A 23074-nucleotide genomic window follows, 5' to 3' on the forward strand; every position below is an offset into this window, starting at 1 on the left:
CTGCAAATATTGACTCTTTGCATCAACTTCATGTAATTGTCAATAAAAGCCTTTGACACTTATGAAATGCTTGTAATTATACTTCAGTATTCCATAGTAAACATCTGACAAAAATATCTAAAGACACTGAAGCAGCCGACTTTGTGAAAATGTATATTTGTGTCATTCTCAAAACTTTTGGCCACGACTGTACTATCTCCTTCCTTCCTTCCATCAAAGTCATTGTCACCGTCACCTTTGCTTTCTCCATTCCAGACAGGTTGCAGAGCAGTTCAAAGTAGATCAGACCCAAAGCAAAGATGTCCACCTTTCTGTCGTAGGAGGTCTTGTTCCTCTGTTGACACACATTTGGACATGACACTGATAGAAATGTTGAACCTTTTACTGCAGTGATTATTGGTCATCTTAAACAAATCAACTTTGAAACACACACACATGGTTATGGTCTTGTACCATTTCAGATATAGAGTTGAAATGTATTACATTTGGAGTTTGCATCCCAATATTACACTTTATATACATCACAGAAGACTGAAATATAAAGAAAACATTTGACATTAAAACACCGGATTTACAGCATTTAAAAAAAAAATGAATTATATAATTATGACAAATATGAATAACATTCCACCCATGAGACCACTAGAGGGCGATATTGTCATTTGACTGCAGGAAAGAGCTACAAGGTCAATCTGCAGTTAAAACAATAACAAAGTGTCTGGTAAAAAGTGTTTTGGTAAAAAGCTCAGGGATACGCCAAAATGTAACCCCAAATTAATAGACAGAGCTATAGATGCAAGGACCATCCAAAATATTGTTTGAACCATGTTCTGAAGCGATACAGTGTGTGTTTACATGTACCTGTTCAGGGGCCATGTAAGACATGGTTCCTGTCCTTTTCGTTCTCTCCAGCAGGTTTTCATCGTTATCGTCATCTTCTGCCGTCACCAGACCAAAGTCCCCGATCTTTACGTCGCCATTCCCCTCTCCGTCACTCATACCAAACATGATGTTAGCAGGCTAGAAGAGGAAGAGGAAAAAGAAGAAGAAGCTGTTCAAACATGAATATGTTATCATAAACCTGTGATGGACGAGGATAAGTAGTAAGTTGTGACAACCTTTAGGTCTCTGTGTAGGAGTTTCTTGCAATGGATGTATTCTACTCCGTCTACTATCTGCTGGGTGATGTGTAGACTCTCCTCCCTGCGTTTGGGTTTCCGATGAGCGTTCCTCTCGTCGATCCACACTTTTAGAGTCCTCTTGTCACATAGTTCCATCTGGATGTACAGGAACTCAGAGGACGAACTGCTACCTGAACTAAAGCAGCAGGAAGTAAAAGAAAAATATCATGCTTTAAGTTTGTTGGACAAATGATCTGAAATGAGAACAGAACATACAGAAATGGGATCAACAACTTATACCAATAAAATGGAAAATATGATTGTTCTTTATACGTGCTACGGCTATGATATGGGGTCATTTATCTACCTAAGTTGAATACACTGATTAAGTCTCTCGAGATTATGTTTTTTCCATTTATGTTTTGAGGTTGGACTTTAGCACTTATAGCTCGTTAGCACGTAGAGCGGTAGGTCCAAGCTCACGGTGGGTCCCTTTTAGGTCCCAGCTCACGGTGGGTCCCTTTTAGGTCCCAGCTCATGGTGAGTCCCTTTTAGGTCCCAGCTCATGGTGAGTCCCTTTAAGGTCCCAGCTCACGGTGGGTCCCTTTTAGAACGGTGGGTCCCTTTTAGGTCCCAGCTCTTGGTGGGTCCCTTTTAGGTCCCAGCTCTTGGTGGGTCCCTTTTAGATCCCAGCTCTTGGTGGGTCCCTTTTAGGTCCCAGCTCATGGTGGGTCCCTTTTAGATCCCAGCTCTTGGTGGGTCCCTTTTAGGTCCCAGCTCATGGTGGGTCCCTTTTAGATCCCAGCTCTTGGTGGGTCCCTTTTAGATCCCAGCTCATGGTGGGTCCCTTTTAGGTCCCAGCTCAGGATGGATCCCTTTTAGGTCCCAGCTCACGGTGGGTCCCTTTTAGGTCCCAGCTCACGGTGGGTCCCTTTTAGATCCCAGCTCTTGGTGTGTCCCTTTTAGATCCCAGCTCATGGTGGGTCCCTTTTAGATCCCAGCTCTTGGTGGGTCCCTTTTAGAACGGTGGGTCCCTTTTAGAACGGTGGGTCCCTTTTAGAACGGTGGGTCCCTTTTAGAACGGTGGGTCCCTTTTAGAACGGTGGGCCCCTTTTAGAACGGTGGGTCCCTTTTAGAACGGTGGGTCCCTTTTAGAACGGTGGGTCCCTTTTAGATCCCAGCTCTTGGTGGGTCCCTTTTAGATCCCAGCTCTTGGTGGGTCCCTTTTAGATCCCAGCTCTTGGTGGGTCCCTTTTAGATCCCAGCTTATGGTGGGTCCCTTTAAGGTCCCAGCTCATGGTGGGTCCCTTTTAGATCCCAGCTCTTGGTGGGTCCCTTTTAGATCCCAGCTCTTGGTGGGTCCCTTTTAGATCCCAGCTCATGGTGGGTCCCTTTTAGGTCCCAGCTCAGGATGGATCCCTTTTAGGTCCCAGCTCACGGTGGGTCCCTTTTAGGTCCCAGCTCACGGTGGGTCCCTTTTAGATCCCAGCTCTTGGTGGGTCCCTTTTAGATCCCAGCTCATGGTGGGTCCCTTTTAGATCCCAGCTCTTGGTGGGTCCCTTTTAGGTCTCAGCTCATGGTGAGTCCCTTTTAGGTTCCAGCTCACGGTGAGTCCCTTTTAGGTCCCAGCTCACGGTGAGTCCCTTTTAGATCCCAGCTCTTGGTGGGTCCCTTTAAGGTCTCAGCTCTTGGTGGATCCCTTTTAGGTCCCAGCTCACGGTGAGTCCCTTTTAGGTCCCAGCTCACGGTGGGTCCCTTTTAGGTCCCAGCTCATGGTGGGTCCCTTTTAGAACGGTGGGTCCCTTTAAGGTCCCAGCTCATGGTGGGTCCCTTTTAGGTCCCAGCTCATGGTGGGTCCCTTTTAGGTCCCAGCTCACGGTGGGTCCCTTTTAGATCCCAGCTCATGGTGGGTCCCTTTTAGGTCCCAGCTCACGGTGGGTCCCTTTTAGGTCCCAGCTCACGGTGAGTCCCTTTTAGGTCCCAGCTCACGGTGGGTCCCTTTTAGGTCCCAGCTCACGGTGGGTCCCTTTTAGATCCCAGCTCTTGGTGAGTCCCTTTTAGATCCCAGCTCTTGGTGGGTCCCTTTTAGATCCCAGCTCTTGGTGGGTCCCTTTTAGATCCCAGCTCTTGGTGAGTCCCTTTTAGGTCCCAGCTCATGGTGGGTCCCTTTTAGGTCCCAGCTCACGGTGGGTCCCTTTTAGGTCCCAGCTCATGGTGGGTCCCTTTTAGAACGGTGGGTCCCTTTAAGGTCCCAGCTCATGGTGGGTCCCTTTTAGGTCCCAGCTCATGGTGGGTCCCTTTTAGGTCCCAGCTCACGGTGGGTCCCTTTTAGATCCCAGCTCATGGTGGGTCCCTTTTAGGTCCCAGCTCACGGTGGGTCCCTTTTAGGTCCCAGCTCACGGTGAGTCCCTTTTAGGTCCCAGCTCACGGTGGGTCCCTTTTAGGTCCCAGCTCACGGTGGGTCCCTTTTAGATCCCAGCTCTTGGTGAGTCCCTTTTAGATCCCAGCTCTTGGTGGGTCCCTTTTAGATCCCAGCTCTTGGTGGGTCCCTTTTAGATCCCAGCTCTTGGTGAGTCCCTTTTAGGTCCCAGCTCATGGTGAGTCCATTTTAGGTCCCAGCTGTTGTTGCTAGTCAACTTACAGTGGAAACCCCCATGAGTGTATTTCAAAACCTCTCCTAAAACCCAACATGTTTCATTTAATTTGTTGTCAGTGACTCTTTGTTAGTTCCCCCATCTGTTTGAGTGACATTATTGGTTCTCCTGCTGGGGAACGTAACACTAACGTGTAAACGTAAAAATGTTCTTCTAGTAAAATGTAATTATTCCATAACATCCCCTAGTGCAATAGGACAAGGACAGTAGTAATAATGTTACTCTGAAGTGGTGTCGCTCTCAGAGGCGGTGTCGCATCGGTAGGCGGTGTCCTCCAGCCAGGCGGTGTAGTAACGTACTATGTTGGGGTGCTGAAGGTCTGCTAATGCACCAACCTCCCGCTTAGCTTTCCTGAGGAAAGAGTCACAGATAAAAATCACTCCGTGTCGAATATTATGCTGCGGTTGCATTGAGTGAAAGATCTTACTTCGGATTGCTAAAGTAAACAGAACTCAATCGACTATACCCTTTGCTCCGTACTATCTTCACGGCAAAATACTTCTGCTCCAGTTCCCGTCGCGCCTTATAAACGTTGCCAAAGCCTCCTTTGCCAATCTTCTCTATCGAGTCAAACTCTGATAAAAACCTGAGAAAATAAATCATATTTAAATAATCAATCCATCGACATGATCCAACTGTATTGTGATCAGTATCATAGATGGTTAGTATTCCATCAGAAAATAGATTTCAATGCCATCTACTTTATACATTAATATGTGTGGGGGTAGATAAATGAGTATCATTGTCATGCTAAAAGTAAACTCATAATGTACCTAGATTTAACTGGTTGGTTGGATGTCCTTCCACTTGACAAGGTTTCTAAATTGTTGCCTTTTAAATTGGGACCTTCCTTTAAAAAAAACAACAATGACAAACACTCAATCAACATTTAATACTGCAGTCCATATATCCTCAACAGCAGGGGTGGGCAACTTTGAATGGGGGCCTGGGGCCACAATAAATTTGAACTCAGCGGTTGCCTCGCAGGTCTGCGTACCCACATCCGTAAGGTTTCCGTTAGTCGGTAATAGCCGTCTTTTGGCCGTAAAAAAAATTAGAAAAGCTACTAAATGAAATTGGCACCGGAGAAGATAAAACATCCAAAAACTCCCCAAATACAGGTGTGCCAAGCTTGTAGCGTCATACCCAAGAAGAATCGAGGCTGTAATCGCTGCCAAAGGTGCTTCAACAAAGTACTGAGTAAAGGGTCTGAATACTTATGTTAAATGTGATATCAGTTTTTTTTTGTATAAATTTGCTCCCCCAAAAAACAAACTGTTTTTGCTTTGTCATTATGGGGTATTGTGATGTCATTATGGGGTATTGTGATGTCATTATGGGGTATTGTGATGTCATTATGGGGTATTGTGATGTCATTATGGGGTATTGTGATGTCATTATGGGGTATTTTGTGTAGATTGAAGAGGGGGGGGGTGAAACAATTGAATCCATTGTAGAATAAGGCTGTAACGTAACAAAATGTGGTAAACGTCAAGGGGTCTAAATACTTTCCGAAGGCACTGTATTTTATTAATCACACGCATAAAGCATACACATATAGAGCCTTTGAGGGAAAAATCTATCAGACGGTGCTTTTATAACACCGATCACTGCTGCAACAATTGTAAATGCAATCGTGTGCCAAAGAAATTGTTTTTTTTGGGCCACGATTAAAAATAGCTGCGTTTTTTACTGGTAATGGAAGAGAGCTTTTCATTCACAATTCCAATGCATAAGGAAGGCAGAAGGCAGGCGTCATCAGCGGGTCACACTTTTCAACGAGCTGGAGGCAGTATTCATTTTGATACTTCATTGTTTTCTACTTAACGATTTACTACATGTTTTGACCTTGTTTCAAAGTAACCCAGGCAAAATCTGACCTGATCCGCGGAGGCAATTCTTTTATACAGACTTCCATATGCCATTGAAACCAATAGTGGGTGGCGCAGTGGTCTAGGGCACTGCATCGCAGTGCTAGCTGCGCCACCAGAGTCTCTGGGTTCACGCCCAGGCTCTGTCGCAGCCGGCCGCAACCGGGAGGTCCGTGGAGCGACGCACAATTGGCATAGCGTGGTTAGGGAGGGTTTGGCCGGTAGGGATATCCTTGTCTCAGTATGTAAAATGTAATAAAATGTATGCACTCTACTGTAAGTCGCTCTGGATAAGAGTGTCTGCTAAATGACTAAAATGTAAATGTAATAATTATTTTCATCTTGGACCACACAGGAAATAAGTCAATGACTAATCTACCAATCTACCAATCAACCAATCAAGTCATACTTTTCTCAGAAGTTTTTTTTTAGTATCTTGGAGACTAATACCTGTTTGGTCTTGACCGGTGACATCAGGAAGTTGGGTGCTAGTCTAAAGCAGAGGTCAAAGGTCAGAGAGTCCAGGTATTGAAGTGTAAAATAAAAACAACTTCATCTTGAAAGAAGAAAGAGTCTTGAATTGGGGCTTACCTAATTTTAGGCTTCACATTTACAGGGCTTTCGTCCTGCTTATAGAATAGAACAGATATTGATTTGCTGTCACAAAAAATACCCAATGTCTTACATCATGCTTAAAGAATACAATACGTGTTTATGTTGACAGTATCACCGATCCTGTGAATCGTTGAGCTGAAAGCTATAGCAACAACAAGAGGATCTGTACCTTGGGGGAGCTGACGTTAACGGAGTCTGCGAATATGATGGAATCACTGGTACTTCCTGCAATAATCAGGGATGATGGTGTTGCATCCTGGGATTCCCTGGGAGAATAGAACATATACTTTATTGTCCATTTTCAAAGGAAACTGATTGATTTGCTGTCACAATAGACATAAAAAAACACCTTCAGTCTAAGGCTGTCATGGTTTTCACACTGATATTCAATTACAAATAATGTTTTATTTTCAGTTGAGCTGCCCCAGAGAGTATTGCTCCATACCTTACCATGTACTAGAGGGGGTTAGAGAGGAGAGTCCTCCATTTCACCAAGTACTGGAGGGGGTTATTTAGGATAATCCTCCATCTTACCATGTACTGGAGGGGGATAGAGAATAGTCCTCCAATTTACCATGTACTGGAGGGGGTTATTTAGGATAATCCTCCATCTTACCATGTACTGGAGGGGTTAGAGGATAGTCCTCCATCTTACCATGTACTGGAGGGGGTTAGAGAGGATAGTCCTCCATCTTGCCATGTACTGGAGGGGGTTAGAGAGGACTAGAGGATAGTCCTCCATCTTACCATGTACTGGAGGGGGTTATAGAGGATAGTCCTCCCTCTTACCATGTACTGGAGGGTGTTATAGAGGATAGTCCTCCATCTTGCCGTGTACTGGAGGGGGTTAGAGAGGATAGTCCTCCATCTTACCATGTACTGGAGGGGGTTATAGAGGATAGTCCTCCATCTTGCCGTGTACTGGAGGGGGTTATAGAGGATAGTCCTCCATCTTACCATGTACTGGAGGGTGTTATAGAGGATAGTCCTCCATCTTACCATGTACTGGAGGGTGTTATAGAGGATAGTCCTCCATCTTGCCGTGTACTGGAGGGGGTTATAGAGGATAGTCCTCCATCTTACCATGTACTGGAGGGGGTTAGAGAGGATAGTCCTCCATCTTACCATGTACTGGAGGGTGTTATAGAGGATAGTCCTCCATCTTGCCGTGTACTGGAGGGGGTTATAGAGGATAGTCCTCCATCTTCTGAAACTGTTGATCTGCAAGACACCTATAAACCACAACATAGAGATAAACAACAACATAGAGACACAGTCAACAGAGACAGACAGACACTTGTCTACTTTACATTGTAGAGAAATATAAACACTTGAAACTAGGAGAGGCTATTTTCAGGAAAGGCTGTTGGCCCGAGGGATTAACGTTAATGTCCAGGCCCGAGGGATTAACGTTAATGTCCCGGACCCGAGGGATTAACGTTAATGTCCCGGGTCCGAGGGATTAACGTTAATGTCCCGGACCCGAGGGATTAACGTTAATGTCCCGGGTCCGAGGGATTAACGTTAATGTCCCGGGCCCGAGGGATTAACGTTAATGTCCCGGGCCCGAGGGATTAACATTAATGTCCCGGGCCCGAGGGATTAACGTTAATGTCCAGGCCCGAGGGATTAACGTTAATGTCCGGGCCCGAGGGATTAACGTTAATGTCCCGGACCCGAGGGATTAACGTTAATGTCCCGGACCCGAGGGATTAACGTTAATGTCCCGGGACCGAGGGATTAACGTTAATGTCCGGGCCCGAGGAATTAACGTTAATGTCCGGGCCCGAGGGATTAACGTTAATGTCCGGGCCCGAGGGGAAATTTGTTTTAGGCCGGGATTCAATCCGATCGCACTTTGCCAGCTAGGCACCTTTTAAAGGCAATGTTTCCGTGTTTCACATTCAAAGTAACGCTGCATATGTCAGTTTAATCAGGCGTAAACTGTAACACATATCTACTGCTGATCGGATTGAATCTGCTGTTAACTGTTAATAACCAGTGTACTGATGACGGTAAATGTCTACCTGGCTGTTCCAGTCAGACTGTTCTTGAAGAGCAGACCATGCTGACTGAGCAGCTTGTTGTTTGGCCTCTTTGGCTGTCTTACCCAAACCATCTGGGTATTCTCTCTTGTCAATCAATACTTTATAAACAAATCTGTGTGGGGACAAAATAGGTCATATTTTTTTCAGTGACGTTTAATGACAGTTGGGATATGATCTTCTCATAGTGTCTGTAGACTCACTGAGGGTCGTGTGACGGTCCGCTCTTCTCCACTAGTTTAAAGTCAAGAGGTAGATTGGTTTTCTGACAGTAGTGGTTGAGTATGCCTATGAAGTTGGTCTCTGTTGTAATGAAGCTGTGTTGTTCTGGAACATTCTGTTCTGGGCTCATGTTCATGAGTTCAAACTTCTCACTAGAAGACATAAGAAATCAAAACACAATGTTTATGCCAGGCTGCTAATTATGTGACATATATGCTTCAACAACAGCTACGGCTGATTTACAGACGACTACAGCTACGGCTGATTTACAGACGACTACAGCGGATTTACAGACGACTACAGCTACGGCTGATTTACTGACGACTACAGCTACGGCTGATTTACTGACGACTACAGCTACGGCTGATTTACAGACGACTACAGCTACGGCAGATTTACAGACGACTACAGCGGATTTACAGACGACTACAGCTACGGCTGATTTACTGACGACTACAGCTACGGCTGATTTACTGACGACTACAGCTACGGCTGATTTACAGACGCTACAGCTACGGCTGATTTACAGACGACTACAGCTACGGCGGATTTACAGACGACTACAGCTACGGCTGATTTACAGACGACTACAGCTACGGCTGATTTACAGACGACTACAGCTACGGCTGATTTACAGACGACTACAGCGGATTTACAGACGACTACAGCTACGGCTGATTTACAGACGACTACAGCTACGGCTGATTTACAGACGACTACAGCTACGGCTGATTTACAGACGACTACAGCTACGGCTGATTTACAGACGACTACAGCTACGGCTGATTTACTGACGACTACAGCTACGGCTGATTTACAGACGACTACAGCTACGGCTGATTTACAGACGACTACAGCTACGGCTGATTTACAGACGACTACAGCTACGGCTGATTTACAGATGACTACAGCTACGGCTGATTTACAGACGACTACAGCTACGGCTGATTTACAGACGCTACAGCTACGGCTGATTTACTGACGACTACAGCTAATTTACAGACAGCTACAGCTCCGGCTGATTTACTGACGACTACAGCTAATTTACAGATGGCTACAGCTACGGCTGATTTACAGACGCTACAGCTAATTTACAGATGGCTACAGCTACGGCTGATTTTCAGACGACTACAGCTACGGCTGATTTACAGACGCTACAGCTACGGCTGATTTACTGACGACTACAGCTAATTTACAGACGGCTACAGCTACGGCTGATTAACTGACGACCACAGCCAAGGCTGATTTACAGACGACTACAGCCACGGCTGATTTACAGACGACTACAGCCACGGCTACTTCACAGACGACTACAGCTACGGCTGATCCACAGACGACTACAGCTACGGCTGATCCACAGACGACTACAGCTACGGCCGATTTACAGACGACTACAGCTACGGCTGATTTACTGACGACTACAGCTACGGCAGATTTACAGACGACTACAGCTGATCCACAGACGACTACAGCTACGGCTGATCCACAGACGACTACAGCTACGGCCGATTTACAGATGACTACAGCTACGGCTGATTTACTGACGACTACAGCTACGGCTGATTTACAGACGACTACAGCTGATTTACAGACGACTACAGCTACGGCAGATTTACAGACGACTACAGCTACGGCTGATTTACAGACGAAAACAGCTACGGCTGATTTACAGACGAAAACAGCTACGGCTGATTTACAGACGACTACAGCTACGGCTGATTTACAGACGACTACAGCTACGGCTGATTTACTGACGACTACAGCCACGGCTGATTTACAGACGACTACAGCTACGGCTGATTTACAGACGACTACAGCTACGGCTGATTTACAGACGACTACAGCTACGGCTGATTTACAGACGACTACAGCTGATTTACAGACGACTACAGCTACGGCTGATTTACAGACGACTACAGCTACGGCTGATTTACAGACGACTACAGCTACGGACGATTTACAGACGACTACAGCCACGGCTGATTTACAGACGCTACAGCTACGGCTGATTTACTGACGACTACAGCTACGGCTGATTTACAGACGACTACAGCTACGGCTGATTTACAGACGACTACAGCTACGGCTGATTTACAGACGACTACAGCTACGGACGATTTACAGACGACTACAGCTACGGCTGATTTACTGACGACTACAGCTACGGCTGATTTACAGACGACTACAGCTACGGCTGATTACTTGGTAATATATGCACTGGAGACTTAGAAGAAAAATAAAATAAAGAAATATTTTGTCTTACCTGAGGACCACAACCTTTGGATTCAATTCCTCCTTGTGTTTTCCAGTAGTGCTATTGCAGTTTTCATCTACAGTCTTGGAAACAAAACATTGTTAATTTCTCCACTATCATTAAATAACATTTAGATTGCATATCATATCATGAGAGATAGTGTGTCTATGGTGTGGCCTAATAACCCTTACCCCTGTAGTCTGACTACTGCCACGTAACTCCAGATAGACCTGCATTGCTGCTTCCTCCTTAGCCTCCTTCTTTGTGTTCCCAAAGCCCTCTGGGTATTCTTTCTCACCTACCACATACCTACAGCATCTGACATACAACACACACACACACACACACACCTTTAGTTTTGGATATGACCCTTTGCAACGGCGATGTTAGTAAATAACTTCAGAGTACTGTATGAAGTGTTACTGTGAGGTGTTGTTGGGTCCATCACGTGTTTCTTCCAAAGCCTTTATAGGCAGTCTGTACTTATGACTGTGTTCATTCAGCCAGCACACGTAGTTGGGCTGGGAGATAACTGCTCGGACAGGAGGGGCTGGAGACGGAGCCGGTGACGGAGGACATGAAACAGACTGTTGGGAAAATATTACGCAGGACGTCAGGTCTCAAACTGTATGTTTGATGCTCCAAAAGTCGATATATTCTGTAACTAAACATTAACATATGATAGTACGGTCTTTGTCAATCAAAATGTCACCAGGGACTGTATTTCAGAGTAGGAGTGCTGAGTCAGGACCAGTTCAGCCTTTTACGTCACAATTAATAATGTTATATGGACAGGGGGGACCTGATCCTAGATCAGCAATCTGCGATGCTTGATACATACGGCCCCTGGTCAACGCCCGTTACCATCAGTAGAACAAAAAGAAATGTCTGTTCTTACAGGATCTTTCTGCTCTGTCGTCTCCGTCATGCCAGCCAGAGCATGTTTAGCAGCATTCTGTCTGGCCTCTTTCTTGTTCTTTCCAACCCCGTTAGGATAGGCATGGCCCTTAATCACCACCCTCACAGTGAAGCTGGGGGAAAAGGGGGGAAATGTTTAAGGCAATAGTTAATGAATAAATTACTGAATGATTGAATTAAATGAATTAATTGTTTCATGATTACAGTACAAACTATATTTTAGTCTTTTAGCAGACGCTCTTACTCAAAGCAACCACAGTAGGTGAGACCATCTTAAGGTAACTAGGTGAGACCATCTTCAGGTAACTAGGTGAGACCATCTTAAGGTAACTAGGTGGGACCATCTTAAGATAACTAGGTGAGACCATCTTAAGGTAACTAGGTGAGACCATCTTCAGGTAACTAGGTGAGACCATCTTAAGGTAACTAGGTGGGACCATCTTAAGATAACTAGGTGAGACCATCTTCAGGTAACTAGGTGGGACCATCTTCAGGTAACTAGGTGGGACATCTTCAGGTAACCAGGTGAGACCATCTTCAGGTAACTAGGTGGGACCATCTTCAGGTAACTAGGTGAGACCAACTTCAGGTAACTAGGTGGGACATCTTCAGGTAACTAGGTGGGACCATCTTCAGATAACTAGGTGGGACCATCTTCAGGTAACTAGGTGGGACTATCTTAAGGTAACTAGGTGGGACATCTTCAGGTAACTAGGTGAGACCATCTTCAGGTAACTAGGTGGGACCATCTTCAGGTAACTAGGTGGGACATCTTCAGGTAACTAGGTGAGACCATCTTCAGGTAACTAGGTGAGACCATCTTCAGGTAACTAGGTGAGACCGTCTTAAGGTAACTAGGTGGGACCATCTTCAGGTAACTAGGTGGGACCATCTTCAGGTAACTAGGTGGGACATCTTCAGGTAACTAGGTGAGACCATCTTCAGGTAACTAGGTGGGACCATCTTCAGGTAACTAGGTGGGACCATCTTCAGGTAACTAGGTGGGACCATCTTCAGGTAACTAGGTGGGACCATCTTCAGGTAACTAGGTGAGACCATCTTCAGGTAACTAGGTGAAACCATCTTCAGGTAACTAGGTGGGACCATCTTCAGGTAACTAGGTGAGACCATCTTCAGGTAACTAGGTGGGACCATCTTAAGGTAACTAGGTGGGACATCTTCAGGTAACTAGGTGAGACCATCTTCAGGTAACTAGGTGGGACCATCTTCAGGTAACTAGGTGAGACCATCTTCAGGTAACTAGGTGGGACCATCTTAAGGTAACTAGGTGGGACCATCTTAAGGTAACTAGGTGGGACATCTTAAGGTAACTAGGTGGGAACATCTTCAGGTAACTAGGTGGGACATCTTCAGGTAACTAAGTGAAACCATCTTCAGGTAACTAGGTGGGACCATCTTAAGGTAACTAGGTGGGACCATCTTAAGGTAACTAGGTGGGACCATCTTCAGGTAACTAGGTGGGACCATCTTAAGATAACTAGGTGAGACCATCTTCAGGTAACTAGGTGGGACCATCTTAAGATAACTAGGTGAGACCATCTTAAGGTAACTAGGTGGGACATCTTCAGGTAACTAGGTGGGAACATCTTCAGGTAACTAGGTGAGACCATCTTCAGGTAACTAGGTGAGACCATCTTAAGGTAACTAGGTGGGACCATCTTCAGATAACTAGGTGAGACCATCTTCAGGTAACTAGGTGGGACCATCTTCAGGTAACTAGGTGGGACCATCTTCAGGTAACTAGGTGGGACATCTTCAGGTAACTAGGTGGGACATCTTAAGGTAACTAGGTGAGACCATCTTCAGGTAACTAGGTGAGACATCTTAAGGTAACTAGGTGGGACCATCTTCAGGTAACTAGGTGAGACCATCTTCAGGTAACTAGGTGAGACCATCTTCAGGTAACTAGGTGGGACCATCTTCAGATAACTAGGTGAGACCATCTTCAGGTAACTAGGTGAAACCATCTTCAGGTAACTAGGTGAGACCATCTTCAGGTAACTAGGTGAGACCATCTTCAGGTAACTAGGTGAGACCATCTTAAGGTAACTAGGTGGGACATCTTCAGGTAACTAGGTGGGACCATCTTCAGGTAACTAGGTGGGACCATCTTCAGGTAACTAGGTGGGACCATCTTCAGGTAACTAGGTGAAACCATCTTCAGGTAACTAGGTGGGACCATCTTCAGGTAACTAGGTGGGACCATTTTCAGGTAACTAGGTGAGACCATCTTCAGGTAACTAGGTGGGACATCTTCAGGTAACTAGGTGGGACATCTTCAGGTAACTACAGTGCTGTGAAAGTCTCCATTTTGCCTATTGTTGATATTGAATGTCATCAGATCATCAAAGGGAACCTGAGTTTACAAATAACACAGCTACATACTTATTTCATAAACAAAGTTATACCCAATGCCTTATACCTCAATAGGGTGCGGCAGCGTAGCCTAGTGGTTAGAGCGTTGGACTAATAATCGAAAGGTTGCAAGATCGAATCCCCAAGCTGACAAGGTACAAATCTGTCATTCTGCCCCTGAGCAAGGAAGTTAACCCACTGTTCCTAGGCCATAATTGAGGGATTCGACTTGCCTAGTTAAATAAAAGTAAAATAAATAAATAACTGGTTGTGCCTCCTTTAGCTACAATGACTGCAACCAATCGCTTCCTGTAGTTGTTGATCAGTCTCTCACGTCGCTGTGGAGGAATTTTGGCCCACTGATATTATTTCAGTTCGTCTTGGATGCATATTTCATTTGGTTGAAAATTAGGTAACAGGGTAATAACTACACCACCTTGGAGGCAGCTTTACTCCCTGTCGGGTCCAGAAACCAAGGCTATGGAGGAGTACATTGAGGACTCTCTCGTTGCAGGTAGTGTTCCTCTATCTGCCTCCCCCACCGGCGCAGGGTTCTTCTTTGTGGAGAAGAAGGACAAAACCCTGTGCCCGTTTATTGACTACCAGGGCCTTAATGACATCACGGTTGAAAACCGTTACCCTGTACCACTCATCTCCTCGGCTTTCCAACCTCTTCAGGGATTGACCATCTTCTCCAAGTTGGACCTTCGGAATGCCTACCATCTGGTTCGGATATGGGAAGGAGACGAGTGGAAGACAGCCTTTAACACGGATAGCGGGCACTATGAGTACTTGGTTATGCCATTCGTACTTGGTTCCAGGCCCTGGACAACTATGTACTCCGGGACATGCTGAAGCAGTTCGTGTTTGTCTACCTCGACGACATCCTTGTCTTTTCCCGTTCAACTCAAGAACACGTCCTCCACGTCCGACAGGTCCTTCAGTGTCTCCTGGAGAACCAGCTTTTCTTTAAAGCGGAGAAGTGTGAATTCCATCGCTCCACCATCTCCTTCCTAGGATATGTCATCGCTGCTGGACATCTGTTTTACAGTCACCATTGGTCTCATGGTGAAATCCCTGAGCAGTTTCCTTCCTCTCCAGCAACTGAGTTAAGAAGGACGCCTGTATCTTTGTAGTGACTGGGTGTATTGATACACCAGTGTAATTAATAACTTCACCATGCTCAAAGGGTTATTCAATGTCTTTGGAAAACATTATTGCTCTTTGTGGTTGAATCTGTGTTTGAAATTCACTGCTTGTCTGAGGAACCTTACAGATAATTGTATGTGTGGGGGACAGAGATGAGGTAACATTATTGTTAAACGCTATTAGAGCACTATTAGTCCATGGAACTTATTATGTGACTTGTTAAGTAAAGTGTACTCCTATTTATTATGTGACTTGTTAAGTAAAGTTGTACTCCTATTTATTATGTGACTTGTTAAGTAAAGTTGTACTCCTATTTAGGATTACCACAACAAAGGGGTTGAATACTTATTGACCAAAGACATTTCAGCTTTTCATTTTTATTAACTTGTAAAAAAAAAAAAAAAAACATAATTCCATTTTGACTTTATGGGGTATTGTGTGTAGAGAAGTGATAAACAAGCTCTATTGAATCCATTTTAATGGCAGGCTGTAACAAAACAAGTCTAGGGGTGTGGCTACTTTCTGAAGGCAATACCAGCTATGTCAGTTCAATTGACTTACGTTTTAAGATGATCCGGTCCATCTGTACCAACCTCCTCAAACTTGATGTCAGACATCTGACGTTTTCTCTGAGCATACTCCCACAGTCTGGAGATATAATTTGTGGAATCCATTTCTTATGATAAAATGTTGTTGAATCTGTCAGAAATAAAAGGGGAGAAAAACAAAGGAATATCAAGACAATAATTATATAAAATGATAAATGACACAGTGTAACGGCAGATTTCCTCCTCTTCGTCTGAGGAGGAGGTGTAGCAGGGATCGGACCAAAGCGCAGCGCGGTTAGTGTTCAACATGTTTTAATAAAGACGATAAACGTGAACACTACAAAATTACAAAACAACAAATGTGAAAAAACCGAAACAGTCCTATCTGGTGCATAGACACAGAGACAGAAGACAACCACCCACAAAACCCCAACACAAAACAGGTTACCTAAATATGGTTCCCAATCAGAGACAATCACAAACACCTGCCTCTGATTGAGAACCATATCAGGCCAAACATAGAAACAGAAAAACTAGACACACAACATAGAATGCCCACCCAGCTCACGTCCTGACCAACACTAAAACAAAGAAAACACAAAAGAACTCTGGTCAGAACGTGACACACAGTAACGAAGCTGGGGACTGGATTGTTTTGTGCGCATAATCAATACGCGCAAGTTAGCTAATAAATCGATATGCAAACAATATAAGGACACAAGCTCCTTATCAAAGGTGAGCGTGACCATGACTGATTAGTTCAAGTTCAATTGGCAAACAATAAATAAACATTCTGCAACAATGCTCAAAGTCATAACATAGTGCTAATATCGTTTTCATAACTTCAGGGTCGTCCACACCAAGAACGAGAACTATAACTTCAGGGCCGTCCACACCAAGAACAAGAACTATAACTTCAGGGCCGTCCACACCAAGAACGAGAACTATAACTTCAGGGCCGTCCCACACCAAGAACGAGAACTATAACTTCAGGGCCGTCCCACACCAAGAACGAGAACTATAACTTCAGGGCCGTCCCACACCAAGAACGAGAACTATAACTTCAGGGCCGTCCCACACCAAGAACGAGAACTATAACTTCAGGGCCGTCCCACACCAAGAACGAGAACTATAACTTCAGGGCCGTCCCACACCAAGAACGAGAACTATAACTTCAGGGCCGTCCACACCAAGAACGAGAACTATAACTTCAGGGCCGTCCACACCAAGAACGAGAACTATAACTTCAGGGCCGTCCACACCAAGAACGAGAACTATAACTTCAGGGCCGTCCCACACCAAGAACGAGAACTATAACTTCAGGGCCGTCCCACACCAAGAACGAGAACTATAACTTCAGGGCCGTCCACACCAAGAACGAGAACTATAACTTCAGGGCCGTCCCACACCAAGAACGAGAACTATAACTTCAGGGCCGTCCCACACCAAGAACGAGAACTATAACTTCAGGGCCGTCCACACCAAGAACGAGAACTATAACTTCAGGGCCGTCCACACCAAGAACGAGAACTATAACTTCAGGGCCGTCCACACCAAGAACGAGAACTATAACTTCAGGGCCGTCCCACACCAAGAACGAGAACTATAACTTCAGGGCCGTCCACACCAAGAACGAGAACTATAACTTCAGGGCCGTCCCACACCAAGAACGAGAACTATAACTTCAGGGCCGTCCACACCAAGAACGAGAACTATAACTTCAGGGCCGTCCACACCAAGAACGAGAACTATAACTTCAGGGCCGTCCCACACCAAGAACGAGAACTATAACTTCAGGGCCGTCCACACCAAGAACGAGAACTATAACTTCAGGGCCGTCCAGACCAAGAACGAGAACTATAACTTCAGGGCCGTCCACACCAAGAACGAGAACTATAACTTCAGGGCCGTCCCACACCAAGAACGAGAACTATAACTTCAGGGCCGTCCACACCAAGAACGAGAACTATAACTTCAGGGCCGTCCACACCAAGAACGAGAACTATAACTTCAGGGCCGTCCACACCAAGAACGAGAACTATAACTTCAGGGCCGTCCACACCAAGAACGAGAACAAATAACTTCAGGGCCGTCCACACCAAGAACGAGAACTATAACTTCAGGGCCGTCCACACCAAGAACGAGAACTATAACTTCAGGGCCGTCCACACCAAGAACGAGAACAAATAACTTCAGGGCCGTCCACACCAAGAACGAGAACTATAACTTCAGGGCCGTCCACACCAAGAACGAGAACAAATAACTTCAGGGCCGTCCACACCAAGAACGAGAACTATAACCTCAGGGCCGTCCCACACCAAGAACGAGAACTATAACTTCAGGGCCGTCCACACCAAGAACGAGAACTATAACTTCAGGGCCGTCCACACCAAGAACGAGAACTATAACTTCAGGGCCGTCCACACCAAGAACGAGAACTATAACTTCAGGGCCGTCCCACACCAAGAACGAGAACTATAACTTCAGGGCCGTCCACACCAAGAACGAGAACTATAACTTCAGGGCCGTCCACACCAAGAACGAGAACTATAACTTCAGGGCCGTCCACACCAAGAACGAGAACTATAACTTCAGGGCCGTCCACACCAAGAACGAGAACTATAACTTCAGGGCCGTCCACACCAAGAACGAGAACTATAACTTCAGGGCCGTCCACACCAAGAACGAGAACTATAACTTCCGGGCCGTCCACACCAAGAACGAGAACAAATAACTTCAGGGCCGTCCACACCAAGAACGAGAACTATAACTTCAGGGCCGTCCACACCAAGAACGAGAACAAATAACTTCAGGGCCGTCCACACCAAGAACGAGAACTATAACCTCAGGGCCGTCCCACACCAAGAACGAGAACTATAACTTCAGGGCCGTCCACACCAAGAACGAGAACTATAACTTCAGGGCCGTCCACACCAAGAACGAGAACTATAACTTCAGGGCCGTCCACACCAAGAACGAGAACTATAACTTCAGGGCCGTCCCACACCAAGAACGAGAACTATAACTTCAGGGCCGTCCACACCAAGAACGAGAACTATAACTTCAGGGCCGTCCACACCAAGAACGAGAACTATAACTTCAGGGCCGTCCACACCAAGAACGAGAACTATAACTTCAGGGCCGTCCACACCAAGAACGAGAACTATAACTTCAGGGCCGTCCACACCAAGAACGAGAACTATAACTTCAGGGCCGTCCACACCAAGAACGAGAACTATAACTTCAGGGCCGTCCACACCAAGAACGAGAACTATAACTTCAGGGCCGTCCACACCAAGAACGAGAACTATAACTTCAGGGCCGTCCACACCAAGAACGAGAACTATAACTTCAGGGCCGTCCACACCAAGAACGAGAACTATAACTTCAGGGCCGTCCACACCAAGAACGAGAACAAATAACTTCAGGGCCGTCCACACCAAGAACGAGAACTATAACTTCAGGGCCGTCCACACCAAGAACGAGAACTATAACTTCAGGGCCGTCCACACCAAGAACGAGAACTATAACTTCAGGGCCGTCCCACACCAAGAACGAGAACTATAACTTCAGGGCCGTCCACACCAAGAACGAGAACTATAACTTCAGGGCCGTCCACACCAAGAACGAGAACTATAACTTCAGGGCCGTCCACACCAAGAACGAGAACTATAACTTCAGGGCCGTCCACACCAAGAACGAGAACAAATAACTTCAGGGCCATCCACACCAAGAACGAGAACTATAACTTCAGGGCCGTCCACACCAAGAACGAGAACAAATAACTTCAGGGCCGTCCACACCAAGAACGAGAACTATAACCTCAGGGCCGTCCCACACCAAGAACGAGAACTATAACTTCAGGGCCGTCCACACCAAGAACGAGAACTATAACTTCAGGGCCGTCCACACCAAGAACGAGAACTATAACTTCAGGGCCGTCCACACCAAGAACGAGAACTATAACTTCAGGGCCGTCCCACACCAAGAACGAGAACTATAACTTCAGGGCCGTCCACACCAAGAACGAGAACAAATAACTTCAGGGCCGTCCACACCAAGAACGAGAACTATAACCTCAGGGCCGTCCCACACCAAGAACGAGAACTATAACCTCAGGGCCGTCCCACACCAAGAACGAGAACTATAACTTCAGGGCCGTCCCACACCAAGAACGAGAACTATAACTTCAGGGCCGTCCACACCAAGAACGAGAACTATAACTTCAGGGCCGTCCACACCAAGAACGAGAACTATAACTTCAGGGCCGTCCCACACCAAGAACGAGAACAAATAACTTCAGGGCCATCCACACCAAGAACGAGAACTATAACTTCAGGGCCGTCCACACCAAGAACGAGAACTATAACTTCAGGGCCGTCCACACCAAGAACGAGAACAAATAACTTCAGGGCCAACCCTGTTTGGGGCTATATAGAACCCTATTTGGGGCTACAAAAACCTCTTTTGGGGGCTATATATAACCCTTTTTGGGGCTATATATATAACTATTTTTGGGGCTACATAGAACCCTATTTGGGGCTATATAGAACCCTATTTGGGGCTACATAGAACCCTATTTGGGGCTATATAGAACCCTTTTGGGGGATACATAGAACCCTATTTGGGGCTATATAGAACCCTATTTGGGGCTACATAGAACCCTATTTGGGGCTACATAGAACCCTTTTTGGGGCTACATAGAACCCTATTTGGGACTATATAGAACCCTATTTGGGGCTATATAGAACCATTTTTGGGGCTATATAGAACCCTATTTGGGGCAACATAGAACCCTATTTGGGGCTATATAGAACCCTATTTGGGGCTACATAGAACCCATGATGGTTCAATAAAGAACTCTTTCCTAACATTCTATATTCTATGGTTATAACCATTTTTTATGGTTCTTTATAGAACCTTTATGGAGAAAGGTTCTTTACAAAACCATTCTCAATCAGAAAGGTTCTTCATAAATCATTTTGATGAACCATACAAGGTTTTTTTTTCTGTTTAATCATAATATTATATTGTTGAAATTCCATAGGTGTTATTATTGTGTTCAGTTGAATCAAGCAGCTTCCTCTGGAACAGCTGGAGGACCCCGAGGAGAGAACTGAGACCTACTGACTTAGTCAACCGTTCTCAATTGACTCAAGACCTTACAGTACATGAGTCAGTCACTGGCCATAGGTTTATGTAATATGTTAACGGCATTACGCAACATATTAAATCAACTGGAATGACACCTATTACTCATGGTTGCACATAAAGGTCTGCGCCCAAACCACTCCCTCAGATATTCCAATGAGCAACTTCCCTTACATTTTAATTCTCACTAAAGAAGAAAAGAACCTTTTTTTTGTGGAAAGGACAGAATCGTTGAAGAGCTCAAAAGGGTTCTTTGAGTCATTATGGTTCCACATAGAACCATCACCCTTCCCAAAGAACCCTAGAGGAACCCTCATGTTTTCCTATATGTAATGAATGGCCTAACATCTAGCTAATATTTAACTTCTTCCTTCCGCTACGCAACTAGCCTTTCTCTCTTCCAGCTGGTCTTATGTGCAATAGGCTATACGGACTCAAACCTCTCCTTTATTCATTTTCACGTGTAATCCCAGGAATAGCTACAATCTACAAAAGCTGTAGGACATTTATTTTATAATATTTTTTCATACTAGGCCTATTAGTCTTTTCTTGGAGAGAAACAGTCTTGCTCTTGTTAATTGCTGAATGTAAAATAGGCCTAGTCCAAATGAACTGTCGGGTAAGGAAAGTTGGCTTCGTATCGTTCATAGCAATGGTTTTTAACTGTACCGCAGAAACGGAACGTTAATCACAGAAAATTGATATTGTGGTAGCAGCTGCAGAGAAGTACTTGGGTGTACGAGAGTTGGGTGTTAAAAAAAGAAAGAATAAAGTATCACAAAGTATAATGGATTTATACTAGAGTCCAGTCGGGGACGGTGACGCAACATATTGGATGCCAACCACCTTTAAGAAGAACTCTCAAGGGGAAAGTTGAGAGAGCGTGTGCGTTGGTGTGCTCACTTTGGCCACAGACATTATATTGTTACACTGATGCATTGCTAATGGTTGGACAGGTCAAACAGAGACATGAACACAGTGAAAGATAAGATCGAAAACAAATTGACATCAATCCGAAAAATGGAAATCAGTTGTGAACCATTGACATGATATATAAAGACGCGCAGGTTAAACAGCATATGTTGATGAATTACTTCATTTAAATACGAGTTTCTATAGTTATTTTCGTGACATGTGCATTGAAGTATTATTTGCAGTTCACACTATGACAACGTAACACACCCCAATGTACTGAATCGTCTGTGGTACTTACCGCTTTATTAATAGGCCTTTTGGCATGCAGTAGGACGCGTTGACCAGTGGATTGATCGGTGTAGAACGATAAACGTTCCTCTAGTGTGGATGCTCTCTAACGTTGTATAGTTATGTATAATTTATTGTTTTAGTTAGAGTCCTTGGTGTAGATGGTCCCCACAAGTGTTTGAATAATTACTGGCTGCACTGCTGTCAGTGTCCAGTCATCGCGCTTTACTTTCGTTTTGTGCTTCAAAAGAGAGGAAAAGTTTCTACAGAGAGGTAAAGGAAGAGAGATGCTCAACTCGGATAAAAATCAGTCTCCCTCCAGCAGGTTGCGTGAGTTGTTTTATGGAGGTCAATGCGAGTGTCGAATATGGTCAATAAAAAAAGTGATGGCTTATTTGTTACGTGAGATGTATTTGCTCGAATATACATTTTGTAATGGTTAAATTGTTACGAGTTTGATTTAAGTAGGACACGTGACATCACGGCAACTTTGGAAAAAAAGCACTTATCGGAATTTGTCTCGAGACGGCTATGCATTTTCAGGAATTAAGGATAGTGGCATAGCGTCTCTCTCTATTGAATACAGGCGGTTGACGTTAAAAATCCAAAGAAAGGATAAACGGGAGCTAGACAGCCCGCCGGTCCGCGTTGTGGACAACAAATCCCATTGTTAGGAAGGAGAGACACGTATCTTGTCAGTATATCCATAATCTTTGGTTTCGATTTCCCGAACCCTACGTCATCAGTCAATATGGCTACTGGGCTGACGTCTATGTGTTGCATACAAATAATTATATTCCCCAAAATAAAACAAAACGATATTTAGTTTAGTAATATGTGAGAAGTTTTAGGTTAAACGAATAAGAAAAAAAGTATGTTTTACATGCCAATAAATTGGTGAAAGTGCCAAACTTATATTTTTTTAAACAGCTCCAAAGATTCTATCT

At 44.9% G+C, this 23074-nt stretch overlaps 1 protein-coding gene across 2 annotated transcripts in view; it reads right to left on the minus strand.

Moving 5' to 3' along the window:
* Positions 1-22406, minus strand: part of eif2ak2 (eukaryotic translation initiation factor 2-alpha kinase 2) — a 26731-nt gene extending 4325 nt beyond the window's left edge. Inside the window, exons 1-18 of one of the 2 annotated variants that reach the window (XM_055936981.1) lie at positions 22138-22406; positions 15787-15924; positions 11681-11813; positions 11206-11369; positions 10974-11100; positions 10792-10865; positions 8510-8680; positions 8289-8421; positions 7429-7493; positions 6431-6527; positions 6238-6275; positions 6097-6139; positions 4549-4625; positions 4242-4361; positions 3998-4126; positions 1119-1317; positions 862-1020; positions 236-334 (exon numbers count right to left, since the gene is read on the minus strand). In XM_055936981.1, coding sequence (XP_055792956.1) covers positions 236-334; positions 862-1020; positions 1119-1317; positions 3998-4126; positions 4242-4361; positions 4549-4625; positions 6097-6139; positions 6238-6275; positions 6431-6527; positions 7429-7493; positions 8289-8421; positions 8510-8680; positions 10792-10865; positions 10974-11100; positions 11206-11369; positions 11681-11813; positions 15787-15899 — 1941 coding nt within the window. In that variant the 5' untranslated portion in view covers positions 15900-15924; positions 22138-22406. The remainder of the gene's footprint in view (positions 1-235; positions 335-861; positions 1021-1118; positions 1318-3997; positions 4127-4241; positions 4362-4548; positions 4626-6096; positions 6140-6237; positions 6276-6430; positions 6528-7428; positions 7494-8288; positions 8422-8509; positions 8681-10791; positions 10866-10973; positions 11101-11205; positions 11370-11680; positions 11814-15786; positions 15925-22137) is intronic. The other variant, XM_055936992.1, reaches the window with a different exon arrangement.
* Positions 22407-23074: the final 668 nt, after the last annotated feature.

Source organism: Salvelinus fontinalis, chromosome 1 (genome assembly GCF_029448725.1).
Source record: "Salvelinus fontinalis isolate EN_2023a chromosome 1, ASM2944872v1, whole genome shotgun sequence".
Classification (NCBI taxonomy): domain Eukaryota; kingdom Metazoa; phylum Chordata; class Actinopteri; order Salmoniformes; family Salmonidae; genus Salvelinus; species Salvelinus fontinalis.